General features: G+C 36.8%; 1 protein-coding gene across 12 annotated transcripts in view; it reads right to left on the bottom strand.

The window, feature by feature from the left end:
* Positions 1 to 2,813: 2,813 nt before the first annotated feature.
* The window catches only part of ARHGAP12 (Rho GTPase activating protein 12), a 77,763-nt gene continuing 54,403 nt past the window's right edge, over positions 2,814 to 26,173 (bottom strand). For 7 of the 12 annotated variants that reach the window (XM_072854584.1, XM_072854583.1, XM_072854576.1 and 4 more), the window contains 11 exons: positions 23,472 to 23,533; positions 21,768 to 21,849; positions 15,742 to 15,846; positions 15,299 to 15,397; positions 12,531 to 12,633; positions 11,416 to 11,535; positions 8,410 to 8,508; positions 6,243 to 6,320; positions 5,247 to 5,381; positions 4,863 to 4,965; positions 2,814 to 4,435 (listed from right to left, as the gene is read on the bottom strand). In XM_072854584.1, the coding sequence (XP_072710685.1) occupies positions 4,261 to 4,435; positions 4,863 to 4,965; positions 5,247 to 5,381; positions 6,243 to 6,320; positions 8,410 to 8,508; positions 11,416 to 11,535; positions 12,531 to 12,633; positions 15,299 to 15,397; positions 15,742 to 15,846; positions 21,768 to 21,849; positions 23,472 to 23,533 (1,161 nt within the window). In that variant the 3' untranslated portion in view covers positions 2,814 to 4,260. The remainder of the gene's footprint in view (positions 4,436 to 4,862; positions 4,966 to 5,246; positions 5,382 to 6,242; positions 6,321 to 8,409; positions 8,509 to 11,415; positions 11,536 to 12,530; positions 12,634 to 15,298; positions 15,398 to 15,741; positions 15,847 to 21,767; positions 21,850 to 23,471; positions 23,534 to 26,173) is intronic. The other 5 variants (XM_072854580.1, XM_072854585.1, XM_072854588.1 and 2 more) reach the window with 3 other exon arrangements.

The raw sequence follows: 26,173 nt of genomic DNA on the forward strand, positions 1-26,173 counted from the left end.
TGAAGGAACATAGTTCTTGACTCCCGGTAGCACTCAGGTGTGTGTGTCAAGTGAACCTGGACACAAGCTCATCACTGAGGAGCTGACACATAGAAGCCACTCTGGAAAAGTCTGGAGAAAGGTAGGCACTGCCATTTTGCAATGTCCCTTGAACTCCACCTGTTTACAGAGCAACTTACCCTTACGAACATAGCCAGGCCTTCACCTGTATTGTATGAAGTGGAAAAAGAAGAAAAAGAGAAAGAAAAAAAAAACAACAAACCACTCTTGGCAGCCTGGCTTTCTCCCAGGTCTCTAGCCTGGATTCCTGCGGATTTTCTGAGTGACTGTTTCTTTGCTATCTTGCTTGTCCATCACACCTGCTTTGTCTGGTTGCCTTCAGTGTTTTGCATTTACTTATTCCCACACTAAGGATCTGCTCTCCCTTCCCTAGCCAACTACAACTCAGTGCAATAAGCTGCAAGATGAGGTTCTATGAGAAATAAACCTGATGCTGTCCCCGCTTGTCGCACTTTGCAGTTCTGAGTTTGCTGAATGCAACAGAGATTTCTTCTTTTGAAAGAAAGTAGCAGCTAAGGACCTGAACAAACTTGAATCCATTTGGGGAAGTTATAGGAAATTCTAATATTAGAGCTGCCATTTAATTCTCAAGGCAATAAAAAGGACCAAGAGGCCAAGTCGCCTCTGAACGTCTTTCATGTTGGTTTGTTATACAGTGTGATCTTGTTTTACAAGTGCTCTGTTTACAAGAATGCTGGGGGGGGAGGAGGAGGGAAATGTTCATTTAAGTCCCACAATCACATAGGGCTACTTTTGTAAAGGTCTGATCCAGTCCTACCAGCTGCTTGCCCACAAAACTTTGCAATTGTGGAGGCTAATTAAGATTCTTCAGAGGAGCTCTCCTCTCCCCGGCGGCTGCAGAAAGCCTCATTAGACATGCTGTACCCCCCCCTTCGCCCAGCAGAATGCCCCACTGTGCTTGGTTTATATTATGGCTTATGAATTAACCAATTGATTCTGAAAATATCATTACTTTAGGGCCAAATAAAGCCATTCCCTTTAAGAGGAAAAAGTCAGGGCTCCACATAGGAATAAATTGATACTGTATTACCTACAAACTCCCCTCTCTCTCACACTGCAAGTCGAGGATTCACTTGCCAGAATACAATGGGGTCAGTACAAAGGGAATTTATCATGGCTTTCTGTGAAGATGGGGAGTAACCTGGGCAGTAAGCGTGACCTATCCAGTTGCACGCAGGAAGCTTTATTTACGTGCAACTCTGATTTAAAAAAAAATAGTTTCCATGAAATGATTGTATAATTTCCTTGTCTTTTTTGTGTCCACTTCTCTCTCCAGCTTTAAAGTGAAGAAACCCATAATGGGTATAGATCAAGCATGTCTGAGTTGCTTAGTACCAATGCTGTGTAGCTGAACTCCAGAGCTGAACTCAGCTCTAGTGCGGGAACAAAATTTCAGCTGGCACCGATAAGTAATATTGGACCTCAAGCACCTTTGAATGGTTATGGCTGCAAAAATTTATATTCAGTCTTTAAATTGGTTTTAAACCAGAACCAAATCTGATTTAAAACCCAAACTGAGGAATATATAAATTTAATTATGTTTCATCTAATACAAATAGCTTTCCCCTGCTGTGTTTGTGCAAAAATCTGATTCTGATTTTTTAAAAGAAAGCTACCTGCAGGAACAAGACACCGTATTTCAAGTAGTGAAGAAACCCAATGTGCTGATGTACATAGTTTCAAGTTGACATAGTTTCACGACAAGCACGCCGTCAGCTTGGATGGCCTCCCCTTCCCGAATGTTACAGTGTTTAGCTATACCTCTTTCAATTAAAAAGAATACTCTCCTCTCCCCAAACTAAAAATGAGAACATTGAAACATATGACAACTTCACTGCACAAAACCATACTATATACTGTAATAACAAAATGCTTTATTTTGGGGGAATACACGGAAAAGTGTGACATCCTCATTATCAAATTGTTTTAAAAAGGCATTCTTCCTTTGAAAAAACATAACACTCGTACAGAAAAGGTGACCTGTGGATAAGCCCTCTCTTTTAGCAGTGGGAATTCTTTTTTATTTTACAGCTGAAGTTGGGATTTGAATAATCCACAGCAACAGATTTCAACTTCGCAGGCATTTTCTAGTAGCTTGGGGCACACCCGCCCCTCGGCACTGCTCCGGTGTGACAGCCTGCCAGGAGGCTGACAACACAACGCCGAGATGCAGCTATCGCAACTCTCACCCAGGCTGCTTTGCAACAAACCACAAGACTTCACCATTACCACAAGAAGACAGCGAGAAAGCCACAAGGTAACTCATCTTCTCTCTTTTATCTCCGAAGACTTTTCATGCAAGCCCCATGCTCATGAAATTCTCGTACCATTCATCTGATTACACCTCAGTACTTCACGACACATTCCCTTTGCTGTAAGCCAGAACCGTGTTGTGAAAGGTATACAACAGATCACAGGCAAAATACAATTGTTTCCCCAATGTATCTGCTTTCTGTACAGTAGGCTCCAAGTAAATTGGGATGTTTTAAAGACCGCACATTTATATCCATAAATCACTTCTGCCCTCTCTGAACCCTATGTTAGAATTTAAGTTGTTAAAGAAAGGAATTTGGAAGTTCCTAAAATTGTCAGGTTATAATGTAAGCATTTGGTTTTTAATCCTGCACGACAACTCTTTGCCACAAGTAGTCTCCATGCTAAGCGGTAAGATACATCGGTCTTATTGTTTAAAGGGGGTTCATGTTGTCTGAAGCGGGAATGGCAAACTCCAAAAGAAGTAACGGTTTTCTTTATTCAGGTTAGACATAACAAATGTCAGATACAGCAGTTAGTCTAGAAAAATACATTTAAAAAAATCTTCAGCAGACCATGTTCCCTGTAACAAAATCTTTCAAAACCAATTTTACAAATTATTCTACATTAAAGTAAAAAGAAATTCTTAAATTTAGCATCATGGACTCCATCAAATATCTATCTATCAAAACATGAGTTTCACTATTTGTAGATGTTAGAATTCATAATACATTTTTCTAATGTATCCTGTACATATTAAATAACCTAAAAGGCTCCTCTTGTAGTGCATTAACAATTTAGCAAGCACACTCAGTATTTCTCCAGTACCATTTGCATTACAGTTATTTGCCTGCAAATGTAATTAACATCTAAAAGTGCACACAGTTAGGTCCTCCCTCCCTCCCCATAACCTGTTTCCCTGCTGAAACCCAGACATCCACTGGAAACGTTATGCTACTGTAGCTAATCTACCCATGATTAGAAATGTGTGACTAAAATGTTCTTAACTATACAGGAATTGAATTATGTACAAGAATCAAAAGGACAGCCTGTATTTACATTAAACTTCCACTACCACAGCATTATATGAAGAACTCAGTACAGTGTTACAGTTGGTATTTACTCAGGATTTTAGCTTTAAATCAGTATAACACAAAACTTAGCTCGGGAAATACCCTGAAAAAAATGAACATGTTTATTAAATATGACTTCTATTATGCCACAAGACAAATATCCGTTGCTGGATATTCTTACAAGTTCAGTGTTTGAAATAGTGTGCTGTTCTACAAAGCAACTAAGAAGTTCCAGAAAGGTTGCTAGGGGAAAAAAGGAAAGAAAAGAAAAGAAAAAAAAAAAAGGGGGGGGGGGGGGAGGACAGCAGATATCAAGTGATGAATTAGATTTGAATAACTAAACCAAACTGTTAGCACAAGTTTAAGACAGTCACAGCATGCAGAAACCCCTTGGAAAAGCGTCATACAGATCTGCATAGGTTGAAATACAGAAGCTTAAGATGTAACTTCACTGAATTTTTCCACACCAGTTGGTAGGACATTTCCCCTATCAAGTGGAAAAAATTTATGATTAAATTCCAGATTATCCAGTTTGACATTAACAGCTTTAACGCTCCAAGAAATCCAGTGTATGAACCTATATTACATTTTTCCGATGCTACTTAAAAAACAGCAAACTATAAACTTTTCAATTCACTTTTTACATTGAACTTTTCAAAGAAATCCAAAGTGTTGTCTTTAATTTGCGTTAAAGTAGTCAAATATTTCTCCTGTTTCTCCCCTCCCCAAAAGTGCAAAAAACAAGTTGCTGCTTGGTCCACAAACATAATACATCATGTACAGCGAGAGATTTTCCTTCTGATGGAGTACTGCTGCCAACCCATTACTTCCAGTTTCTACTCCAAGAAAAATGTCAGCGTCCAAAAATGGAATTCAATTCCAGTAGAATTAATTCTACAATCTGATTCTGGTATACTGTGTGGACTGCTATGTTACCAGTCTCTTTCTCTGGTTTTAATAAGGTTGGACCAAAAACTATTGCTACACTTTGATAGGTCATTCGGTTCTTTTCTCCATTTTCTACGACTCTGAAAGAGAAAAAAAATACACAAAGAGAGACTTATCAGTGTTAGAGTAATGGGATGACAAGAAAAAGACACAGTCCAAAGCAAATGACCATTCACAATATTTATTTAATGAGTAGTCTTGTTATTAGGACATACAGCTGCTGTGATTCCCCTCTCTATGGAAAAGTTTTGTTTTGAAATGTTATTCCTGATCCTCTCACAATCCTTCTAACATACGGACTTGGCAGTAAACATAACTATGACACATACTGTCTAAAGTCCGTTTCGTGCTCTGCAAGCTTGTATACAGACTGATATATTGTTTTCATCAAGTCCAATATAGGCAAGAAAAATGCAGTGGGAACAGTCACCTAGTACTTTTAATTGGATTATTTAGCTTTAAGGGAGGATCAGCAATACAAAGCCTCTCCTTCTATCTGCTACTTACCTCTTCAGATGTCTAAAGAGTACCTGCATAGTGTCCTGATTTGGTTTTGGCAACTGTTTGATTAAATCTTTAACAGCATGGACCCGCTGCCTTGGTTCTTGTTCTGCAAAAGGATGAGGTGTAGAACAAAAATTCAGTATTTTTGTTTAAAACTTTAGCATAAAATTTAACAGACTGGGAATAAAAGCAAATGTTTTGCAGTGCTAATATTAGATAAAATACTGCCACCTCCTGACCGGACCGTGCATTACTGACAGGCAATTTAGGTAGGCCTTCCAGACGTTCATAACCAAAACATTCTTTTTACTGTCCAAAATAATTAAATGAATTGTACATATTGAGCAGAACTTATACAAAAAGCACAGGCATGTTTTTCAGACTTACTAATTGCATTGACAAAGTCATTGAAGTGATTATAAGTGAACAGCGGCTCTGGCAATTCTCTGAAAAACATCTTTAGAGCTCCTGTGATGACATGTATATCTTCCCATTTACTGTCATTCAAGTCTAGTTTCTCATCTGAGAAAGAAAAATGAATAAAGTTATTAATTTAACTATAAAAGTTTGGGTTTTTTTTTAAATAAACTTAACTACTCTTCAGTACTTATTGCTTTTAAAGTAGTGAAGACTCTTACTCCAATTCAGCCCATTCTCTGCTGGGATACAAGAGCTGCAGCAGTGTGAAAGGGGATACAAAAACTCAACCACTACAGAGATGGCCAAACTCTTGCTTACTGCACTACATGCAGCTCCCATACACCAAGGGCATTTTCCAGAGGGGAATAGAAGCTGCTGACGTAACAAAATTTACTGTTAGACCCTGTCAATCAGGAAATGAGAGGTCAGATTGTAGATGGGCTACTGTCTTCTTCCTAGTTGCACGCTGCCTATTGATTCCCACTGAACAAAACACTAAGATATAGCCGCATGAAAGGGTTTTATACACAGAGTATGGCAAAGAGGAGCTAAGCACCCCCATACTAAAAGGCAGTAGCAAATCTCACTAAAAACCATTAAACTTACAATTTTAATGCTAGTGGAAGCTTAATATGCTTACTGTTTTTCCATAAGGTATGAAGTTATTTTGTTTTAAATAATTCTCCCCCCCCATCAAATTCTCTTACCACCTTTCTTTAGAATTACGTTCTAGCAATGCCTCTACGCTCCATGTAAGACCAAACCTCCAGGACCCTAGGTTTTTCAAATTATGTATATTACACACTAAATATTGCAATTCTGAAGTAATTTTACTTTGAAGATGACAATCATTTCTCATGAAAGACTGCAGTTATACATTAAGAAAGTTTTTTTCCTGAGCTTTCTATGAACTTCAACAATCTGAAAATATAGGCAGTTGTAATACAGTTGAAGGAAGCTTACCATGATTGACTGCAAATCTTAGCTTCTGTATCACTGCAAGATTGCCACTAACTCGGTATAAGCCATCAACATCTAATCCTAAAACAAAGGGATAAATCCATCTTAATACCTTACATATGTATGAATTATGCAATCATTAGGCTGCTTCTTTATAGGTCGACTCAGCAAAATTAAAAACAAAAGAAACCCACCTTGTAATAAAGAACACTTGGTTCAACCAAAAATAAAAAGTTAAACTAGCTTTTTTGATGGGCAGGGCATATCAGAGGAGGTGTAGTTTGCTGACACAGGTTTGGTAGCGTCAAGCTCAAAGTAATCTCTAAAACTTCCTACACAGTAGAACAGCAGTAATGAGGCAACAGCTCCAAGTTTCCCCAGTGAGAGGAGGTGCCTCGTTTAAGATGCTCTTGGTGGGTGGCCAGGGGATATATGGGAGTCCAACATGCAAGAACCAAGTATTTTGTGGATGTTCAATTGTTTAATGTATGGTTAAGAAAAATCAAATCAAGTCATGCATAGAGAGCATCTCAAAGTTGTCAAGTGACCAGGTTTGCATGGAGAAGGAATGATGTGCATGCACACTCATCACTACCCAACAACCTACAAAACTGAAGTGGGCAGCCCTTGCCTTTACAGCATTGCACACTCAACCAGAAAAGAAGAAAACTGTGTCTCTGTGGTTGCTACTGCAGTTACTCAGAAGTGATTAGGAGGTAAAGAATTTAACTGAAACGCTACTTGAACGCAGCATGTGAGTCAGTGCCACTGAGAGGGTGAGTGTTGCCAGAATACCTGCAGTCCCTGTAGCTTCTCAAGGAGTTGTCTGATGCAACACAGCACAGTTACCAGCACCATCTGACATATCCCTTTTCCCCATAATCCACTAGTCATTCCTTTACAGAAAGAACTGATTTGAAGTGTATTGGCAGTAGGAAGAAGAGTTGGAGAAGTGAGGAAAAAAAAGCTGTTCATTTCTGTCAGCTTCCCCTCATGTATTTAAAAAAGGAAAACTTCACCACTATCTTCACTGCAGGCCTGTCTTTAAAATAAAAAAATAAATAAATAAAAAGAGAACAAAGCAAAATAACCCCCTTCTCACAAACTGCAGATCACAAACGGAATAAAGGCCTGCTGTTACAAGCAAGGTGGCAGTTTGTCAAACTGGAGTAAGGCAATGGAAGCAGTTATTTTTCCCCTCCCAGGCCATAAGATAGCAGCATTGAGAAAGGACTACAGACTGCAACAAAATCCTAAATGAAGTTCCCATGGAAGATGCCTTAAAATTCACATGTAGTATTTTCCTGTAACACTTACCCTGCTTCTCAAGAGAACGTTCTCAGATTAACAGACTGGTATATATTTGAATGATGATTATGATATTCCATAGCCCCCTCTCAGTCATCTTTTCCAAGAGATAGGGCAATGACAACAGCAAGAAACAAGCAAGAAAACCAGCATAGACTACAGCCGAGTCAGGAGTCACAACCAACATATTGTCAACAAAAATGTGAAGATGTCCTTTACATCAGACAACCCAGAATGTCACATGTAGCTTTCAAACATATAATTTTCTCAGTTATTAGGCAGGAGAGACTTATTTTCAATGAAAGCGAACAAAAGTTATCAGTGTCCACTCAATCTCCAGAATTGCATAAAACTTCACATAGCAATTGGTGTAACTGGCTGAAGGGCATCAAACGGATAGGCTCGTCTTCTGGCAGTCAAAGCATATACAAAGCAGGAACACGACTTTTTCCTAGAAGTTTGTTTCAAGGAAGTTTCAATATAAGTGATTTTGTTAGCATGCCAAAAATGAAAGGCCACATTTTGACAGTCTCTCTCTCTTTTCATCTTGAAAAAAAATGTTGATGGGCTGAGCTCTTCTATCATTTGTAATCCCTCTTTCCTTAGAGCCTTGCTGCCAGAAGGCCATCCTGCTTTTTCCTCAACTTGAAAGATACTGAAGCAGATCAATTTCTCAGGTATAGGATTTCCTTCCCTCTCCCCATTTTGGATCCCACCTACCTCCCCACTCTTGAAAACTCATTGCTATCTACAGATACAGGTTTCAGATCATTTTCCCTGAAGAAATCTGCAGCATTTAACGTTTAAAATTAGATAGCGTGGTGAGCAAGAGAGATTTGGAAACAAAAAATTTTCACCATACCATGTTCCTCAACATGCTCAATGCACAGCTTCACGAACTTTGGCACCGTGCTGTTTTCTCTTTGACACAAGCTGGTGAGATTGGAACCAAACACTTGATCTGGAACCAAGTAAAGAGACTGATTTACAGTGGAACAGGACTCAAGTGACAGAACTAGTTCAGGTTAAAACAAACCTCTACAAAGGGCAAAGACTACTGGATACAATTGTCACAGTATAAGAGGGAAAACAGGGAAGTTTTCAAAAGAGCTCTCAGCAGCTCCCAGCAAGAAAAAGCTCCCAGTAAGAAAGAGTGTCAGCAGTTACCCAAACGTGAGTCTCTGAGTAAGGAACTTTTGCTACCGAAATTATTTTAATCCACCAGAATATACTTATAAGAGTCATATAGTCATTACTGTAATGAGAAATTTAATGGATTTAAATATCCTATTACACTCCATTCCTGTTCTGAGTTCAAAATACATTTACTGTAATCTTTGTTAAAAATCTGAATAGATAATAAACTTTAACCAAAGTGAAAGCTTTTGGCATTGCTTGGGGAAAAGCCCCATAAAATTTCATCTTTCATTGCACCTACTGTTTAACCCGGCATTACATATTAATTTACTTTAATGTAGAGTCTTTAACTTTTAACATTTTTTAAGTTCTGACATGGATTTGTAAGTGACAGACCTTTATATCACAGAACTCTGAATGGATGCAAGTATGACTATGCATAAGCAACCTGGCTGCAAGGCTGGAATCTAAATACAGATATTTATGGGCAAAGGTTATTTTGAGTTTTTGTTTTCAAAACTACGCAAGCCAGGGGGAGTGTCTTCCACCATAAAGTGGAGAAAAAATGAAAATCAGCCTGGGCAGAAGACAAAATCTTGTACTGTCTTAGTGTATTTCAACAACGTTAACTCCTCTTGTTCAGGTTATGTTATCACCAAAATCTCTCTCAGACCCATTTCTATGGTTTTCATCAAAGATGCCCAAATAATAGATGACCTCCCCTATTCAGATGCATGAGACTGAAATAGGGTCTTGACATAGAGAGGCAAAGCTCCCACTCTTAAAGGAAAGAAAGTTTGTGAGGTTTTTTTATTTTAATCTGTTAAATAAGGTATGTAAGTGGCCATCTTCACAGTATCTAGCAGATCTTACTTCAGAGTTTATGCAAGAGAAACTGTTCTTGCATTTGCATCATGCATAGCATCTAGCCCATTTTTCATGTTTAGTAAGTTAAGCAGGTTCATTAACAACACTTGCATCTGACTACTGCTTTGGGAAATCCAAACAGCACACCAAACCAATTATACAGCATGAAAACTGGCATATAATGGTATTATTAGCTGTATGCTTACAAGGCCAGTGCCCCAAAACACCTCAGTCCTGCTGCTGCTACTCACGCAGCCAGCTGTATAAGCAGAATCAGTAGCAAGGAATTGCAAAAGCCCACACAGTAGAAAGCCAGGCTAGCACGCAGGTGTAGCAGGTAAAGCAATGCAGATTAGGTAGCACAAGAAAATACTAGCACATGAACTGATTTGCTACAATTGCCTCTGACATTAATAATTTCCACGTATACAGGAATCATATGTTTTCCTCTCATCTTAAAGTAACTTTTGTAATTTTGTTTTTCCGAAATGGTAATGAAACTTTACCACAGGTAGTTCTCTGCTTAGTGCATGCTGCTTCAAGTGGGTTTTTTTCTAGAACTTCTCATTATTTTTTCTTCTCATACTGGGTTTGCCAAGTTTTCTGTTTACTAAGCTTGTTCTGTAGCAGCCACAAAAGTACACTGGGCTTTTAAATAGACTTCTGTATTTTTCATTCATACAGTAAAAGTAAAACTGTACAGCGCTGATCCAGCTTTCAAACTTTACACCATGCTTTTAAATAAAAACAAACTCTCCATTCCTTAATGTCTTTATTAAAAATCCAATCATCAGCATGCACGTGTACAAATTAAACTTGGCTTAGCGTTCACTGTTGCTAATGTCAGAAGTTAACGTCACTGAGCCATGACATGAATACTAAGCTGTAAAGCAGAGCAAAACGTTGAAGTCTGGGAATAATGCCTCCTTATCCCAAACAAAAAATTCATCATTTACAGTTAAGTTATATTTGCAGATACACAAATATATCAAACACCACATGCAACAGAAGCACACCTGTTAAAGTATGTGGTTAGGCAAATCACAGTAGGATTTGGTCTGGTATTTGCCTACCCATATGCTATTTTGACCCTAGTAGAGCACCACCTACAAGTCCTGCTAAAGCATACAAATAAATAAATAAATGAAGTTTTACAGTGAGTACCAAGTCAATAATTTACACAAATGCATTAAACCTGTGCAAATACTGTTCTCTCAGTTTCTACAAGTGTGACAAATGAAAATCAATTCTTTCATAAGTTTGATTCAAGAATATCTGTAAGATTCATTGTTTGTGAAACAATTAAAAAATTTATACATTCAAAAAAGGCTCGGGGAAAAAAGATGTTTAAGTTAAGATTCCTTTAGCCTCATCCTGGTTTGCCTAAATATTTCATTTCTTATGAGATGGCACATGATTGTCTCGTTCCACTCAGACTAAAACATCCTTGTGAAACAGATGAGCACATGCATTCAGCTTTGTACCCAAAGGACTTTTTTCCCCCCTTGTATGCACAAATGATTATCATCTATCTGAAGTTTCCAGCTCAGAACAGCAGACCAAATGGACTCTCTAGCTAGGAAGCACTCCAAGCCCAAACAGGCTCCTGGGCCCTCAATTTTCACTGCAGTTTTGCCAGTAATGAGCTGAAGTAGAGAACATCCTCTGTGAAGTTTAGTGGCTAGTAGCAGTGCTCAGAAGAATGACAATCAATCACCAGTTCCTCTATACATCCAAGACTTTTGTTAAACCAGCCATACACATGTGTTTTACTCTAAAACTAGACCATTTTAACCCCATTTTACACATGAACTACTAAACTCAGCTTTTCAAATTATTTCCTTTGTTAAAAAGGTTCATTTACCCTTAATGTAGCCTTTTTCACGGACAGCTTGTAATGTAGGGCGCCGTGTAAGAAACTTCTTGAGCTTTGTTTTGGTCTTTTTCTGATCTGTAGAATCTATATTGCTAGGTGCTTTCACTGCTGAAAAGAAATGCATTTAGTGTGAATATCCACAGAACCAACACTGCATTTATCTGCCAAGGAACCAACATTAAAAAAAAATTAAGCTCAAAACCACATGAAAAACCTATTCAAATTTGCACTGCATCCAAAGTTTTTTCCTTAACTTTTTGGAACTCCTTGAAAATAGCATCCATTTTTCAAACCACCAAGAGACAACCCTGTCACAAAAAACCTGTAAAACCAAGTTTGCCTGTGAAACTAAGTGGTAGCTTACATATGTAATTGATGTGGAATTTTAAAAATATAGCTATGTTTCCAAACCAGTCCTGCCTTTCATTAATTTAAAAGAAATAAATACTTTCTTGCAAATTACATATAAGGCCCAGAAGTCAGAGACACAGAATAGTCTGCTTGATTAATATAGTTCTGTGCATAGGAAGAAGTTTCTATGGCGAAAAGAAAATTAACTCTAAAATTCTGAAGGTGTAATTAAAAATGTTTAGTTTCTCTAAATGAGCCAATATAACCTCACTAGCAACTTAGCAAAATTGCAGTTTAAGTTAATAGTGCAAATATTTACAGATGCTGTACCACAGACAAAAACCAAGTAAGATAATTCTAATCAGTTTTTGAACATGGAAAAGGACAAAAAGATCTTTATACAAAACCATTTATAAAAGTCAGAGAAAAAAAGGTCTAATTACTTCTGTACATTTCACAATACCTTGAAAATAATCCATTTCATTACTGTCTATTTTCTCCTATTTTTCATGTGTCATACAGAAGGAGCTAAAGACATTTGGTGCTTTTTTTTTTTTTAGTATGATTAATAAAACATGGAACTAACTGGCATCAAGATGCAGAATGAACTACATCAAAGCCTGTTTCCAAACTTGAGTAGTTTCATTTTTAACTGTCCTTCTGAATTTTTCTCTATTTACACATAATACTGAAGATGCAAAAAAAAAAAAAAAGCATCGCTAAAATCAATTAATGGAAAATTTTCAACTCACAACGAAGTTTCTTAGAGTCTTTATTCTCTTTCTCTTTGTCTTGTTTTTCCACCCCAGGAGAATCTGGTACATCATCTTCTAATGCTTCATCGGACTCTACTACCTATTAGATTTAAGAAGATACAGTGGTCAGTTTACCAATTCACAGAATGTAGCATTAACAAACACGCTTCCTGTAGACAGTTCTACAATATACATTTTTTTTCCCTATAAATGATATTCAGTTGGTTCTTTCCTGAACTCTAGATTGTAAAAATATCTTCAGAGATAATACCATTCTCACTGGCAGAGTGAATAACTTTGAGAAACACTATTTGATCATAAGACCCAGTAAAGAAAGTTTTGCTGGACACTGAACAAAGCACAACCAGCCTTTCATGATAAAACTTCATTACATCAACCAATAAACAATATTAATGTTTTTTCAAATCCAGTAACAAACATCAGCTGTTTCATTTACATGGTCTGCCACAGCAGCACCTGACTAACAGGGTCTACAAAACACTTCTAGAGCATTTACGCTATTGCTAATTTCTGTAATTAGAATTTTCCATGACAGAAAATAGAATTGCCAGTTGGAAAATTTCACCACTGTCAAAACATACACTGAATTCATTCTGAGAAAATAAATACATCAGGGCCTAAAATCCTCGGCCTGTGTTACTGCTCTCTCAGCATATTCTCATTAAACAGAGTCAAGAGAAAATGTGGATCATGTAGTGCGGAGGCAGATACCAGAGCTTGTGACACTACCCACCTGCAGCCTCATACCTCATACCATGCATGACTACAGACATATCAGTATATAGGAAAAGAAACTTCCTCTAGTCTCAGTGCAACATACTCCTTTCCAAAACTGTGTATTTCTTACTTCACTTCTACTAAAGTGAACTTGACTTTATGCAGTTACAAAAATCTGACAGTGCAGTGTCTTTTGTTACAAGGAAGGACATTTTAAACAATAAGGCAAGGTTGCATACTCCAGAGTGCTGAATGAGCAGACGCATAGCTTCATTGACTCAGAAGCATAGCTTCATTGAGCTTCAGAAGCATAGCTTCATTGAGCTTCAGAAGCATAGCTTCATAAAGTTGCACTTTAACTTGAAGGGCTAACATTAGCTTTAAACAATCCTCATTCCCTGTTGCTTTTCAGAAGCTTTGGATAGCCTTTTTACATATCAAAGATCAATATATTCAACTGCGTGATTAATGTCCCCGTTAAGGATCCACTCTGCCACTGAGACTATTTGACCAGTGCTTTCTTCAAGAGGCCTCAAAGCTTTTTAATGAAGTGCTTTGGAAAAAATCACCTGGGATCTAGTTTGTATTACGGAACAAGTCTAATCTAATAACTTGGAAATTGCTGTATGTAAAAGAGAGCAGCCACATCCTTTGCAGATAGCTATTCCTCTTGTACAGTATATTGCCACAACAGCAGCCTGAAGGAGCAAAGAGACCAGAATCTAAGATGTACCTTCTTTTGAGGAAAGATCTCATCACACTAGAACTAGCCATAGCTGTCCTGGGAAAAAGACTCACAGCTACTATTACCATAAAGTTCTCAAAATTAGAAGTTTGTTTCAGATCTGATTGATTTTTGTAGCCAAATAGTGTGCTCCAAATTATCAGGTGCTTCAGTGCTCCAAATTATCAGGTAGTGTAGTAACGTACATTTTGAACTTTTCCCTTGTAATCTTAGGTCACTTGGCTACCAGCTCCCAGCAGTAATGCATCACCAATGCTCTGGAGTGGCAATAAACTCTCCCTACTCTACCACTCACTTCCTCCACCTAACATTTAATACCTTGCTCTCATCTCAGCTAAACCTCAGCACTTCCACCTTCGTTTCTATTTAAGCAGGGAAGAAGCGGCCTCAGTTGTGTTACATGAGGCAGACAGGAGAAGGATATCACTGAGTGACTGCCTTGCCTGGTTACTAGGGTCATGACATTTTCATACCAGGAGACGGGAGATTAGCAGCCTAAACCATGAGCACTCAGAAAGAAACTAAACCATTCATATTAGCCTGCTATGTTTGGGTGAAAACACCCATAATGTGGAAAACACTATCAGAGCTAAGAGAAATAAAGGCCACTGACCGACATCAAAAGCAACATAAATGCTGCTTACAGGCAGCAACCAGGCCTGTAGCTACAAAAATTAAGAATACACATGAAGTCAATTTGATATGAGAGGAGTATTTTCTCCAAGATCTCCTCCAACTTCTTCTGAATTCAAAGATGGTAAATCTTGTTTGCCAATATCAAGAGCAAATGCTTGATCATTTTTCTGTTGATTAAATAGTTGGCATTACGCTGTCGGATAAGAAGAGATAATACAGTATTTGCCAGGGCTTTTAATTTGCACTTTAGTGCAGCCTTATTAAGTGAATAGCAGTATCAAATGCTGATGAATGTATGTCATGAAGCACTCCCTTGGCCGTCCTCCCCCCTTTACTCCCTCTCTATCAGAACCTTTCAGGTCACTGAGACAGGACAAGTATTTGGCCACAGAAGGAAGCTCATTTCTGAGCTGGAGGTCAGCCCACATCACCTGGTTCTTAATCCAGTGGACCATCCTTCTTCCTTTGCCACTATTAATTATATTTCACTTGTCACCACCAAGAACTGCCATATCCTCAACCTCCTGCCCATGCTCAAGAAAATCAGGAAATGAAGATATATGTGAAGCACTAGGAGTCATTACACCAATTATTTTACTAAATAACATTACCTTGAAAATAGAGCCTTCACAATTCAAACACGTACCTGATTGTTGATGGTATAGTTAAGAACTTTATACCATTCATTAATAAAGCTGTCATTATCAGATTGAATTAAGAGTTCAGTTCCTTGGCGGGTTTTTAGCTTTAAAGAAATAAAAACAGATATCATCAGAATTGATAAACACACTAGAATTCAAAAATGAAATTATCTAAATCAAATTAAACTTCTCCCAAGCATAACTTAGATAATATATAGCCACTCACTTACCAGTGAAAACAGTAAATAACAGTCTGCTTAAAATTTAAAAGCATATCCTATACAGACATATTAAAAATTAACATTTCTTGCAGGTACTAAGATGTGCATACATTTGAGCAGGAAGAAATGTAGAAAAATCAAAGTTTTTGATTTTAAGTTTAGAAAAAATTTATTAAGTCATTAATTAATAAGTACACAGAATTCTGCATTTAAATAAAATAATTCACCTCAATAACATTCTTTTTGCTGGATTTGTCCTTTGAGGCCCAGTCAATCAATGCCCCTTTGAGATCCACTGTAAATTCTGGCTTAGACTGATTGACACCAAACTTCTGGAAAAAAAGGAACAATGATGACAAACTTAAAAACAAACAAACTCCTAACAGGTACGCAGTCTTGCAATCCTCTAAATATAATATACGTTATTTACAGTCTATATAACTTAACCCAAATACAGTACTTTGCCAAAAATCAACAGGCATGATACCAGAAAAACAAAAACCAAACAAACACTACACACAAAACATCCTCTAAGCATGCCTATTAAAAGCTGCTCAGCTTAAAGCCCTTAAAATTCCATAACTTTAAATCCCAGCCAGACTCCAGCAGGACTTTTTTTCCTATCACAAGTGGTAGAAGTCCATACAGCATTTGATTGTAGCTTGATTTTAGTCAAGATAGTTCCAAGCTTTAAACAAAACTGGCTAACAAGTAACTGAACAAAAAACCAAAACACATTCTGTCAGTTAATTAATGGTTGTATATAAAACCAAAAATCAAACCAGAAATAGTAGCTTTGCTAGATAGGAATTACAACCCTCCTGCACTGAAAAAGCACTTTCAGTTTTTACATTTTCGTAATACATATAATTTCATGTGTGTGTATACATATGTATATATTTTTCAACAATTCTTTTCACATTATTTTATATTTTTCTGTAGTGCTTCTATTGCAATACCGGAGCACATCCTAGCAAGTAAACAGAACTCAATTTCACTGTCTAGCTACTAAACAAACAGCAAATAACCGAAATGATAAAAAAAAGCATTTAACCCACAAGTAACCCTTCAAACAATTTGGAGGAAAACATCAGGGAGCTATTTTTACCTACTACTTTGACATTTATACTAGGTATCATAATTTTTTAAAATAAAGTACTTTTACTAGGGTTTCAACCTACACCACATCGCTTTGAAATATCATTCCATAGCTTTGAAATATCATTCCTCAAGGAAACCAATTCAGTGACCCATACAAACAAAAAGCTCTAATTGCGAGTAAAATAAGTAAAACATGGAACAGGGAAAGCTGTAACTCCCTTGGTTGTAGCACAGAAATTTAATGCTGTAGTTCTAGGGGAAGCTTGTAGCATCTGATCCATCAGAAAGGTTCTTTTCTATTTCTTTAAGAAGTCTTTGATGTGCGAATGCTGTTCGTGTGACAGCTCTGGGGGACATAAGCCCCAGGACAAGCTCCTTGCTGCGAACACGAGTTTCCAGCCTGTACAGCCATATCCAAGGGGAGAAAAAACAGTTCGGAAAACAGAACTAATCTGCTGCTTCTGATTAAATTCCCAGCATGGATGTTAATTAATGCTAATTGTGTTTTAGAAAGGCTGTTTACGACTGGAAAATCTCCCTGCCTTGAGTCCTAAGGGCAATTAAGGTGCTGAATAGAAAGTAGAATCTTAACTTCTTTATTTTACCCGTGAAATATCAGAAGGGAATATTTCTAATTTACCCAATGCCAACTAGCACTCAGAAAAAACAAACCAAAAACCCTGGGTAGAACATTTTAATTCCAAGTCCTCCTCATCCACGCATGGACTGCAGAAAGAGAGCTGAGGGGACAGATGCTCCTTCATGGCTGGAAAGGGAGCTTCAGAACTTACAGCTTTAACAAAAAAAGAAAAATATAAAGATATTCCTTATTGTCATTAGCAAAAGGATGGAAGTTTTTTGAAGCCAGACTCTGATAGGAGTATTTGCATTCCAAATAGTTTTCATGATAATCATCTGAGCTCCTGTATAATCAGCTGTGCAATACTGATGAACTGTAGTAATGTACATATAACACCCTTGGCTATAAACACAGTGCTGTAGCACAGTAAACAAGAGTTTGCCCAGATGAACCTTGAAGAACATTTATTTCCTTGATGTTTGAGAATTTTACCCACTTTTGGTTTACCACCACTGTACCTGACACTGAGGACATGTGCCTATTACAGAAGGCTGACAGATTAATCCTTCTAAGCAGTTACCATTTACTGTGTTTTATGAAGCCCCATCACTAAAATTTGGCAATAGCTATTACAACTCATTCACACCAAATCTGAGAGAGACCTTCTTTCAACAGCTGAAAATATAAATTTCTGTTAAAAGACATATTAAAAAAAATCCAGACTTCCTTATAGAAAGTAGCATTTTAAATGATACCAAACTGTGTACAAATTATCTGTTTCAGGCTTCCACATACATAGCAATGAATTTGACAGACAAAGAAAAGGCAGTTGCGTCATTTTTAGCACAAGGTTAATTGAATAAGCCTACAGTTACTCCTCCTCACAGCAGGAAAAAAAAAATTAAGGCACTGGTCATCAAAACAGTCATTCTAGGAGTCTCAGGCATCTTAACTAAACTCAAAACGTATAGCTCGCGCTCTACTCTTCAGGAAATACAAGCCAAGATACCAAAATAGTTTTAAACATCACCAACACTTTAAAACCTCAAGAAGTCAAATTACTGAAACATTGCTTTTAATGCCTTCACATATGTTTTCTTCCATGAAAGCTTTAGTTTGATTCTGATAAGAGTGCTGAGAAAGTGATATTAAAAAACAATTATACAACCGGCCAAGCCTGTTTGTTTCTTCTAACAGTAGTATCATTATCTAAATTCCTCCTCATCCACCTTGAGGAACAAGCTACCATATTAGCTCCAAACATTTTATCAGTTTCTGATAAGCAGCACTTCTATGCTTGGCATCTACACTTCAAAACATGACTAACTACAGATGCTTAAATTTATATATAAAGAGTCCTACAAATTTACATCAGCTTTCTGTATGTGGCATATAGCCAGAACATCCTTGAGCTCTTTTCCTTTCAGCTTTTTATGCATAACATCTACATTTTTGTGTATTCCAATTATAGCTAGAATTAACCAACATCATGTACATCACTGTATCAAAGGCATCATAGGCACCTTACAAACATCCTAAATTAGCTGTGTTAGAAAGAATTAGACATAAAATATGTGTTAAAAAACTGACCATACCATGCTGTTTTAGTCAAGACACTAGTGGTTCAAATAGTAGGCAAATTTGGGATTATAATTCTAGCACTGATGAACCAGATACTCTTTCTAATTTATTCCATTAGAACAATTACAGGATTATTGCAATACACTTGTGTTAATTTGCACCTTGGGTGACTTTCAGAAAACAGCAAACAGGATACACAAGGTGTTATGAAGTGACAAAACTTAAGCCTTGGAAAAATTCAAATTTACTTTCAAGATTAGTGGCAAATAGCCTTACAGTGACAAGAGGCATGCAACAAGAACACATACAGTGATAGGTGAAACTTGGTCAGAGTTTACATAGGTGACAGCAGGTCGACGACTGAGAGCATTTTTCCAAGAAGAAAGCAGCGAGAGCAAGAGCTCAGGAATTGAGCCCCCTTGGCAAAATGACTTGATGAGAAAAAGGAAGAAAAGTGATGAAGTCACAAAACAATGCACAAAAAAAAAAGATATGGTTATATCAATCACTAGACGAATGCTAAACAAATATTCTTCCCGTAAGATGAAGACGAAATCTAATTCTTATTATATGTCAAACTGTTAAACTTGACTTCACCTTATTAAAATACCAATAACAGATCAAAGTTTGAGAGGTGAGGTGGAATTTTTAACACCCCCAAAAAAAGATCCTACACAGAGAGCAAAAAGAGCATGTGCTGAATATTTAACTACATATTTACAAAGCCAACTGCAAGCATGCAGGTATACAACACAAAGTCTTTGAAAGACATTCTCCCTTAGTATTTCCAGCTTCACTTTATTCTGTTCATACTGTTGATATTTTGCTGACCCTACTCCAATACTTGACATTACACATAGCTGACAGTCTCACACAGAAGTGTTGTGACTATGATACTTTTGCTCCACTTAAATTATCACAAGAATTTATGCCTTTTTTCTTCCCCACCAAATGACTGTATCTGGAAGGTGTAAGACAACTTATACTACCATCCCTCAGCAATAAGCAGAGTTGCATGACTATCTCTTATGGATAATGCATTTGGACACACATTCATTCATAACAGTATCATATATTCATAAACAGGGTCTTAGTTTAGCACTGTGTGTTTCAATGATATCAACATATAGTTAAAATTATTTTTTTACCTACAGCTACATTTGGATTAATAGTATTAGTAGCTGTAATCAAGTTTTTGGAACTTGATTAGTTACTCAGGCGAAATGTTTTACTTTCCAAACATGCATATTTATACCTATAAAATTAAAGTACTTTTTGGATCCTTAGCTACAAAGTAAATTGCAAAAGTTATCAGTTTCCATGAATAATACCAGCTTGCTGCAAAAATAATAGTATTCTTTGTGCACTGAGACTAAGTATCAAAGCTCACCTCAGAATGGCTAGGGATTTTCCATTTTACGAAGTAGGGTGATGAAATTGAACTTGACTAAACAATAGACAATGACTGAAGGGCATGAAAGAAGGAAATGAGTTTTAAAACCTCCCAAATCCCAGTACTTCCTGCTTCAAAGCTCAGCTTTTAAGGTTCTTCAATATTTCTTCAACATACTTTGTTATAAAAGTTATATTTAAAAAAATTCACAAGTTCTGTTCATTTTCTTATTGGCAGTATTTTTCTCACTGATTAATAATGGTAATTATATTTACCTAGTGTCTCAATATTTCCAGGTGGGAAAGTCAGTAACTTTCAGATATATATACACATGCTTCTATTCCTTTTTCTGTGCTTTGTCTCTGACGTGCATCACATTCTCTTCCCCTCCCCACATACGGTGTGGGCAGACCTTAGGTCACCAAGTCCACTTCTACCAGACAGCGTAATTTACCTTATCTCATGCCTTTAACCTTTATTCTTTTTCCTTCCCTTCTCTTTTCCTTCTGCTTGACCATCTTGCCCAACTTGACTCTTTCCATTCTCTTCTACCCTCAATGGTGTTATTTATCCGTCCTCACCCATTTTTTTCCAACCACCCCTTCTATAGCAACAGAATGGAAAAAAAAATGTTTACAGCTCTGAAATGAACTCAATGCTTTAGTAAAGAATTGTCAATGCCAATTCACTACCCAAAAAGAAGCGCTGCAGAAGAAAGTGAGCCAAGCAGAAAGATCAGCAAAGCACAGCAAGATAACATGTATCTGTAAGATGCAATTTTGCTGGAATTTGCATGATACTACACTGGAAGAATGAATACTGAATCTGACCTCTCTTTAGTTATTATAGGTGATCCACACAGTTTCATGTCAGACCTCCAAAAGTAGGTAAGTAAGCCATAGATAAAGAGCCATTTCTATACCTATTTATGTAGGAATGCAGCTGGATAAATATAGCCAATTTAATTATAGTGCTATTAAACTAGAGATGATATAAAAATTGAAGAATCATCATCTTCAGTGTGATGTTTCTCTTTAGGTCTTCATCAGACATCAAAATAGATACAAATACTTGTCGTGCACTATGCAGATATAAAACAAAATATGGAATCCAGCAAGGCAAAGACTAAATGATAAGGCAACAATACCACATTATTCAAGTAGTCCAAAGCAACAAGCCAAGTGTCAGACTATTTTATTACATGTATCACATTCAAAATTACCTGGAGTTTATGAAAAAATATCCAAGAACAGTAAAACAAATAAACTGTTTAGACAAACACATTAGTGAGGAACACAAAAATATTTGGCCTGGAGCAAAAACTTCAAGCTTACAGGGCACCTGAATACCTCTTTATCAGTTTCTTACTTAACAAATATAAAAATGTTTCTGAAATATAAGAAAGTACAACTGGTTTTCTTCTCATTCTACATCATAATTGTTACATTAAACTATTTTCCTGCTATCTTACACACACTTATGTTTTCTAAATTATGCATGCATATCGGTATTTAAGCCCTACAAATAAGAGGGCTTTAATTTATTGTGCTTTACGTGATTAACACTTAAATGAGGGTGGGGGTTGTTCCTGAGCTTACCCAGCCAGTTCCACTTCCTTGGGTTTTAGTGAACAGCAGTGATGAACCTTGTAACACTGCCCATGATGACATCCAATTCTTTCTGTAAATATGTGTAAACAAACATAAGATAAATTGACTTTGAAAGTAGATAAACTGTCAATCATTGTTGCCCAGCTGACCTGCATGTTAATATACTTAACCATATATAAGGTCATTAGTGCCATCAGTAAGTCTTAATTGCTATCATATTTGTAGAAGGGAACATATGTTAACAGTCCCAGCCTGACCATCAAAGTCTAAATCAAACAAAGCTAATTAGTAGTGGAAGCAGTTCACCAGGAGAAACACCATACAATTATAATTTCAAAGGGGCTAATCTGGAATGCTCAACCTACTGTGTACTTAGTAGATTATGCCGAAGTACTGCATAATTCTGAAACTGATTGATCACATCTAGCTGGGATGCAGGTGTCCCACATTTATGTAATAAGCTCATTTACATTGGCAATAAAATATTTGCTACACATCTAAAAATGCAGAAAAACAACAAATAAATTGCTCCAGCTGTTTGACTATTTGCTTTTATGCCTGAGTACCTGTCCTACTGAGGTTAAAAAAAAACCCGAAAGTCTTGACAAGCCCTGACAATCTATTCCCATTGCCCAAACATGAATTATTATTCAACAGCTCTCAAAGTGACAGGATGGCCATGTTGCATCTTTCTGTACAGCAGCCCAGTAATCCAGATCAATGATTCCAACAGATGCAACATAAATGGTGAGAGTATACTGTACCAGTAGCAGCTTGCATGAGCCACTGTCCACTCCTTCCTACCAAGCTCTTAGGAACCAAACTGGGGGTCAGATGTGCTGCCCAGCTGCACTGGACTACGTCAGGGTGGCTCTGGAGTATCAGATGGGTGTGACTACTTAATCCTCAGAAAAAGCATGCTTCATGTATCAAAAGTCTGGGAAACACTGAACTAGATATAACACAGTATTATACCCAGAAGATTAAATTAAAAAAATTAAAAGTAAAAAAAGTAAAAAGTAGACCTAAATTAAATCTGAGGATATGCCACACTTCTGCAGTATTTAACACTAACTCTTTGCATAACACCAGAAATGTAAGTTAGACAGCATTACTTGATTATACGTTATGATTTATAATGTAAATGCTTGCCTGTGAGGCAGAGAAAGGAAGTTAGAAATGAGGTCATTCATCACCTACAGGGAGACCAGCGTTGTGCGATACATTCCGCTTCAAACCCTTCACAAGCAGGGTGAAGGAAGAATTAGGGAGCACATGACATGTACGCTCCTTGGAAACTAAAGGAGATGAAGTGACAGTCTGAAAGCTGCTCTTACACCAATTCTATCCAAGGAACAAGATATGCTATAACCTGTAAGTTTTTCTCTTAAATAAATAAATTAAACCCATTTTAAAAAGCTGTCTCTCATCAGTACACCTTCATGAAATCACTGCCCTGTGTGGAGCCCTGGCATACCTGAGCCTCTGGCTATCTGAAGTCCAGTATCTTTCGCTCACTGGGAGAAACACATACTTTGGGATAAGGAAACACTGTGTCCTACAGGAAAACCTCTAAGGCAAATCCAGACAAAAAGTAAGAAATTGCAAAACCCAGTATGCTGTCCTAATATAAAAGTCAGATACATTACACAAACCCTTACGCACATGTACTTCAAGAAGTCCAAGACTTACCGAACTTTCTTCCCATTTTCTGTAATTTTTGTCACATTCAATAACCCATACTTTTCTTGACCCTGTAAGACAGAGACATAACAAATATAAAAGAAAATCTGCTCCTGTTGTCATCACAGCACTGAATTCAATTCCCCAAATACTCAATTTCTTGCAATGAGCCATCTTTGCCCACTTTATAACTTTAAATATACTTATGACAGTTTCTTGAATATGCAGAGATCAGCAAAATCAAAATTCCTCTGGGAAAGTACTCATTACCATTTAGAGGGTAAAAAGCTTTTCTTCTTCAAGGCCTAGGTTCTTTGGACAAGCCAAACTAAATCATTTGTGGTACCAGACAGTGTAAATTTTAAACAAATTTATAATGATTTGTGTAATAGCACATTTGTGTTTGCATCCTTTACTTAAAAAGGAGATGGCTGACAAAACCAGCCTAAATTATCTGACAAAATTGTTCCAAGTTATTTTAACATAATTGCATATTTTAAATAAAACATGGTTGAAACGCATAAAAATATTAACAAACTCATTTCAAAAACAGATGAGTGAAACATTTCGTTGATGTCCTATTTCTTCCTATCCCCAAGCAAAATATCAGAATTTTAAACTACTTAGTTATGTCTTGCTGATGAAAATCATTTATATTGGTATGCCTCTGTACAAATTTGGAGATCAGTCAGTGAATGGTGGAAAAAGAACACTGCTGAACAAGAAGGGTATTTGCAAGTTTCAAATACTTGGAATGAGTATTTCTAGTTTCTATGCAAAAATAATAAAATATAAAGGAATGTTTGAAAAATATTCCAGGACAAAAAGGAAAACCATCCATTTATACCATTTGTGACTCTCAAGATGAGGTAACAAATTCTATCATTTTCTCCTGTCGCCCCAGCCTTGTCCTACCAGTGAATGGTGCCAAAGGAATGTTAAATTATTTCTCTAATCACTTCCTTTTCAATAACAGCTTGTAACAGTTCCTAATTTAAGAACTGAGCTATTAGTTGAAACAATCAGCTAGGGAAAGGATCCAAATTAGTTTTATCATAACAAAAATGTCCTAAATTCTAGATCCAATGAAAAGACAAGATACATTCTCCCCAGCATTCTCCCCTAAATCTCAAATTTAAGTGGACCATAGCTGCAGAATACAATATCAAAGAGAAATTTTTTTGCTGGAATACTGCAACAACACTCTTAAAGACATAGATCTGGTTTTCATGAACCTTAACAATTTTACCTACATGCATCAAGCACAGCACATAAAATATAAAAAAAAAAAAAGACATGTTTTCAAGGATAATAGTGTTTAGCTGGTGGTTCAGATATTACTTCAGTCCAATGGTAACTGCTACTCTTACTCAATCTAGCATCTCTGTTGGGCTGGAATGGTTTCCCAAGCCAGTCATATTATACATTATTTTCCAAAACTGATATTTTCAATAGAAGAAATGAGTCCCTTCCCTCCCCCCAAAAAAAAATTAGCCCATTCTTTAGATCACTTTATTTGTGATCCATGCAGACCACCACTAACAGTCCTATGCATTGCACCCTTCTAACAAACCTTTGGCTTTAGTAAGTGGAACCGACCGTCCCCATCTTTCACCGTGGCTAAGCAACTCATGTTACTTGCTCAAATAAATTATGGTTTTAATAAATTACTCATGGTGGAACCAGCAGGGATGCTCCAAAGAAGAATTATTCAGAAAAAAGTATCATAATGCCCTACTTAGCAGCAACACTAGGGGGTACTAACGGGAAAATTAATGTAATCGGGGAAAAGTTAAGGATCAAAATACACAAAAATTCACCAGCTTTCTTTGTAATATGTAAATCCCAGGGGATAGCTACAGAAGATACAGATATTTTTTTTTCTGTTATCTAAAGCAGCAGTAAATTCTTCTACAAAATACAATTTTAATAATTCAGGGTCTGAGCCATATTTAAAGAAATAAGTATACATGCAGCAATAATTGCTTGTGTGTAAGGCTATCAACTATGCTTGCTTAATAAACAATGTTTATTTTATTGTGGAAAACTGTTTGAAGAGTTGTTAAGAATGGATCAGTATGAATAAACCAGAGAACTATTCCTCTGCGTGCAGAGTAAGAATGAAACAGAAGTTGTGCCTTTAATGCCCTGAGCTACCTACTAAAGGGCCACTAAAAGTGATCAAGGCACATATTTCAATGCTATTGTGGTAGTTTCAAAATTAAAAAAAAGATAACTTCATTTTTTGAATTATTTCCCACTGCTTAAAAAGCAATGATCACATTTAAAATATAAACTGAAGCAAAAAAAAAAATCTGTTAAGCATTCATAATTTTAACAAGCTTAAGCTTTCCTCCCAGTAGTTATTCCACTAAATCAAAGACATAGTTTATTTATGCCAGGTCCTCTATGTCTTTTCAAGGAGATTGAAACACAAGTAAAAAAAGAAAGATATCAAATACTACAAACTATTACTGACTACTGACAGTGAGAGATTCTCTGGAGAGGGGGAGTTTGTTTCTGCTTTTACCTTCCAAGTTGCTAGGTGAGGAGACATGACTGTTGGAGGAAATAAACTGAGTTCTACATAATTTGACATAACTTTATTCCACAGTGAATTTTTAACTTAATCTCCTATCACAAAGCTGTATTTAAACCAAAGACATCTACATTTTTTTCTGAAAGCACAGTTGGATGCAATGCATTCCTTT

The sequence above is a fragment of the Ciconia boyciana genome, chromosome 2 (assembly GCF_034638445.1).
Source record: "Ciconia boyciana chromosome 2, ASM3463844v1, whole genome shotgun sequence".
Lineage (NCBI taxonomy): Eukaryota > Metazoa > Chordata > Aves > Ciconiiformes > Ciconiidae > Ciconia > Ciconia boyciana.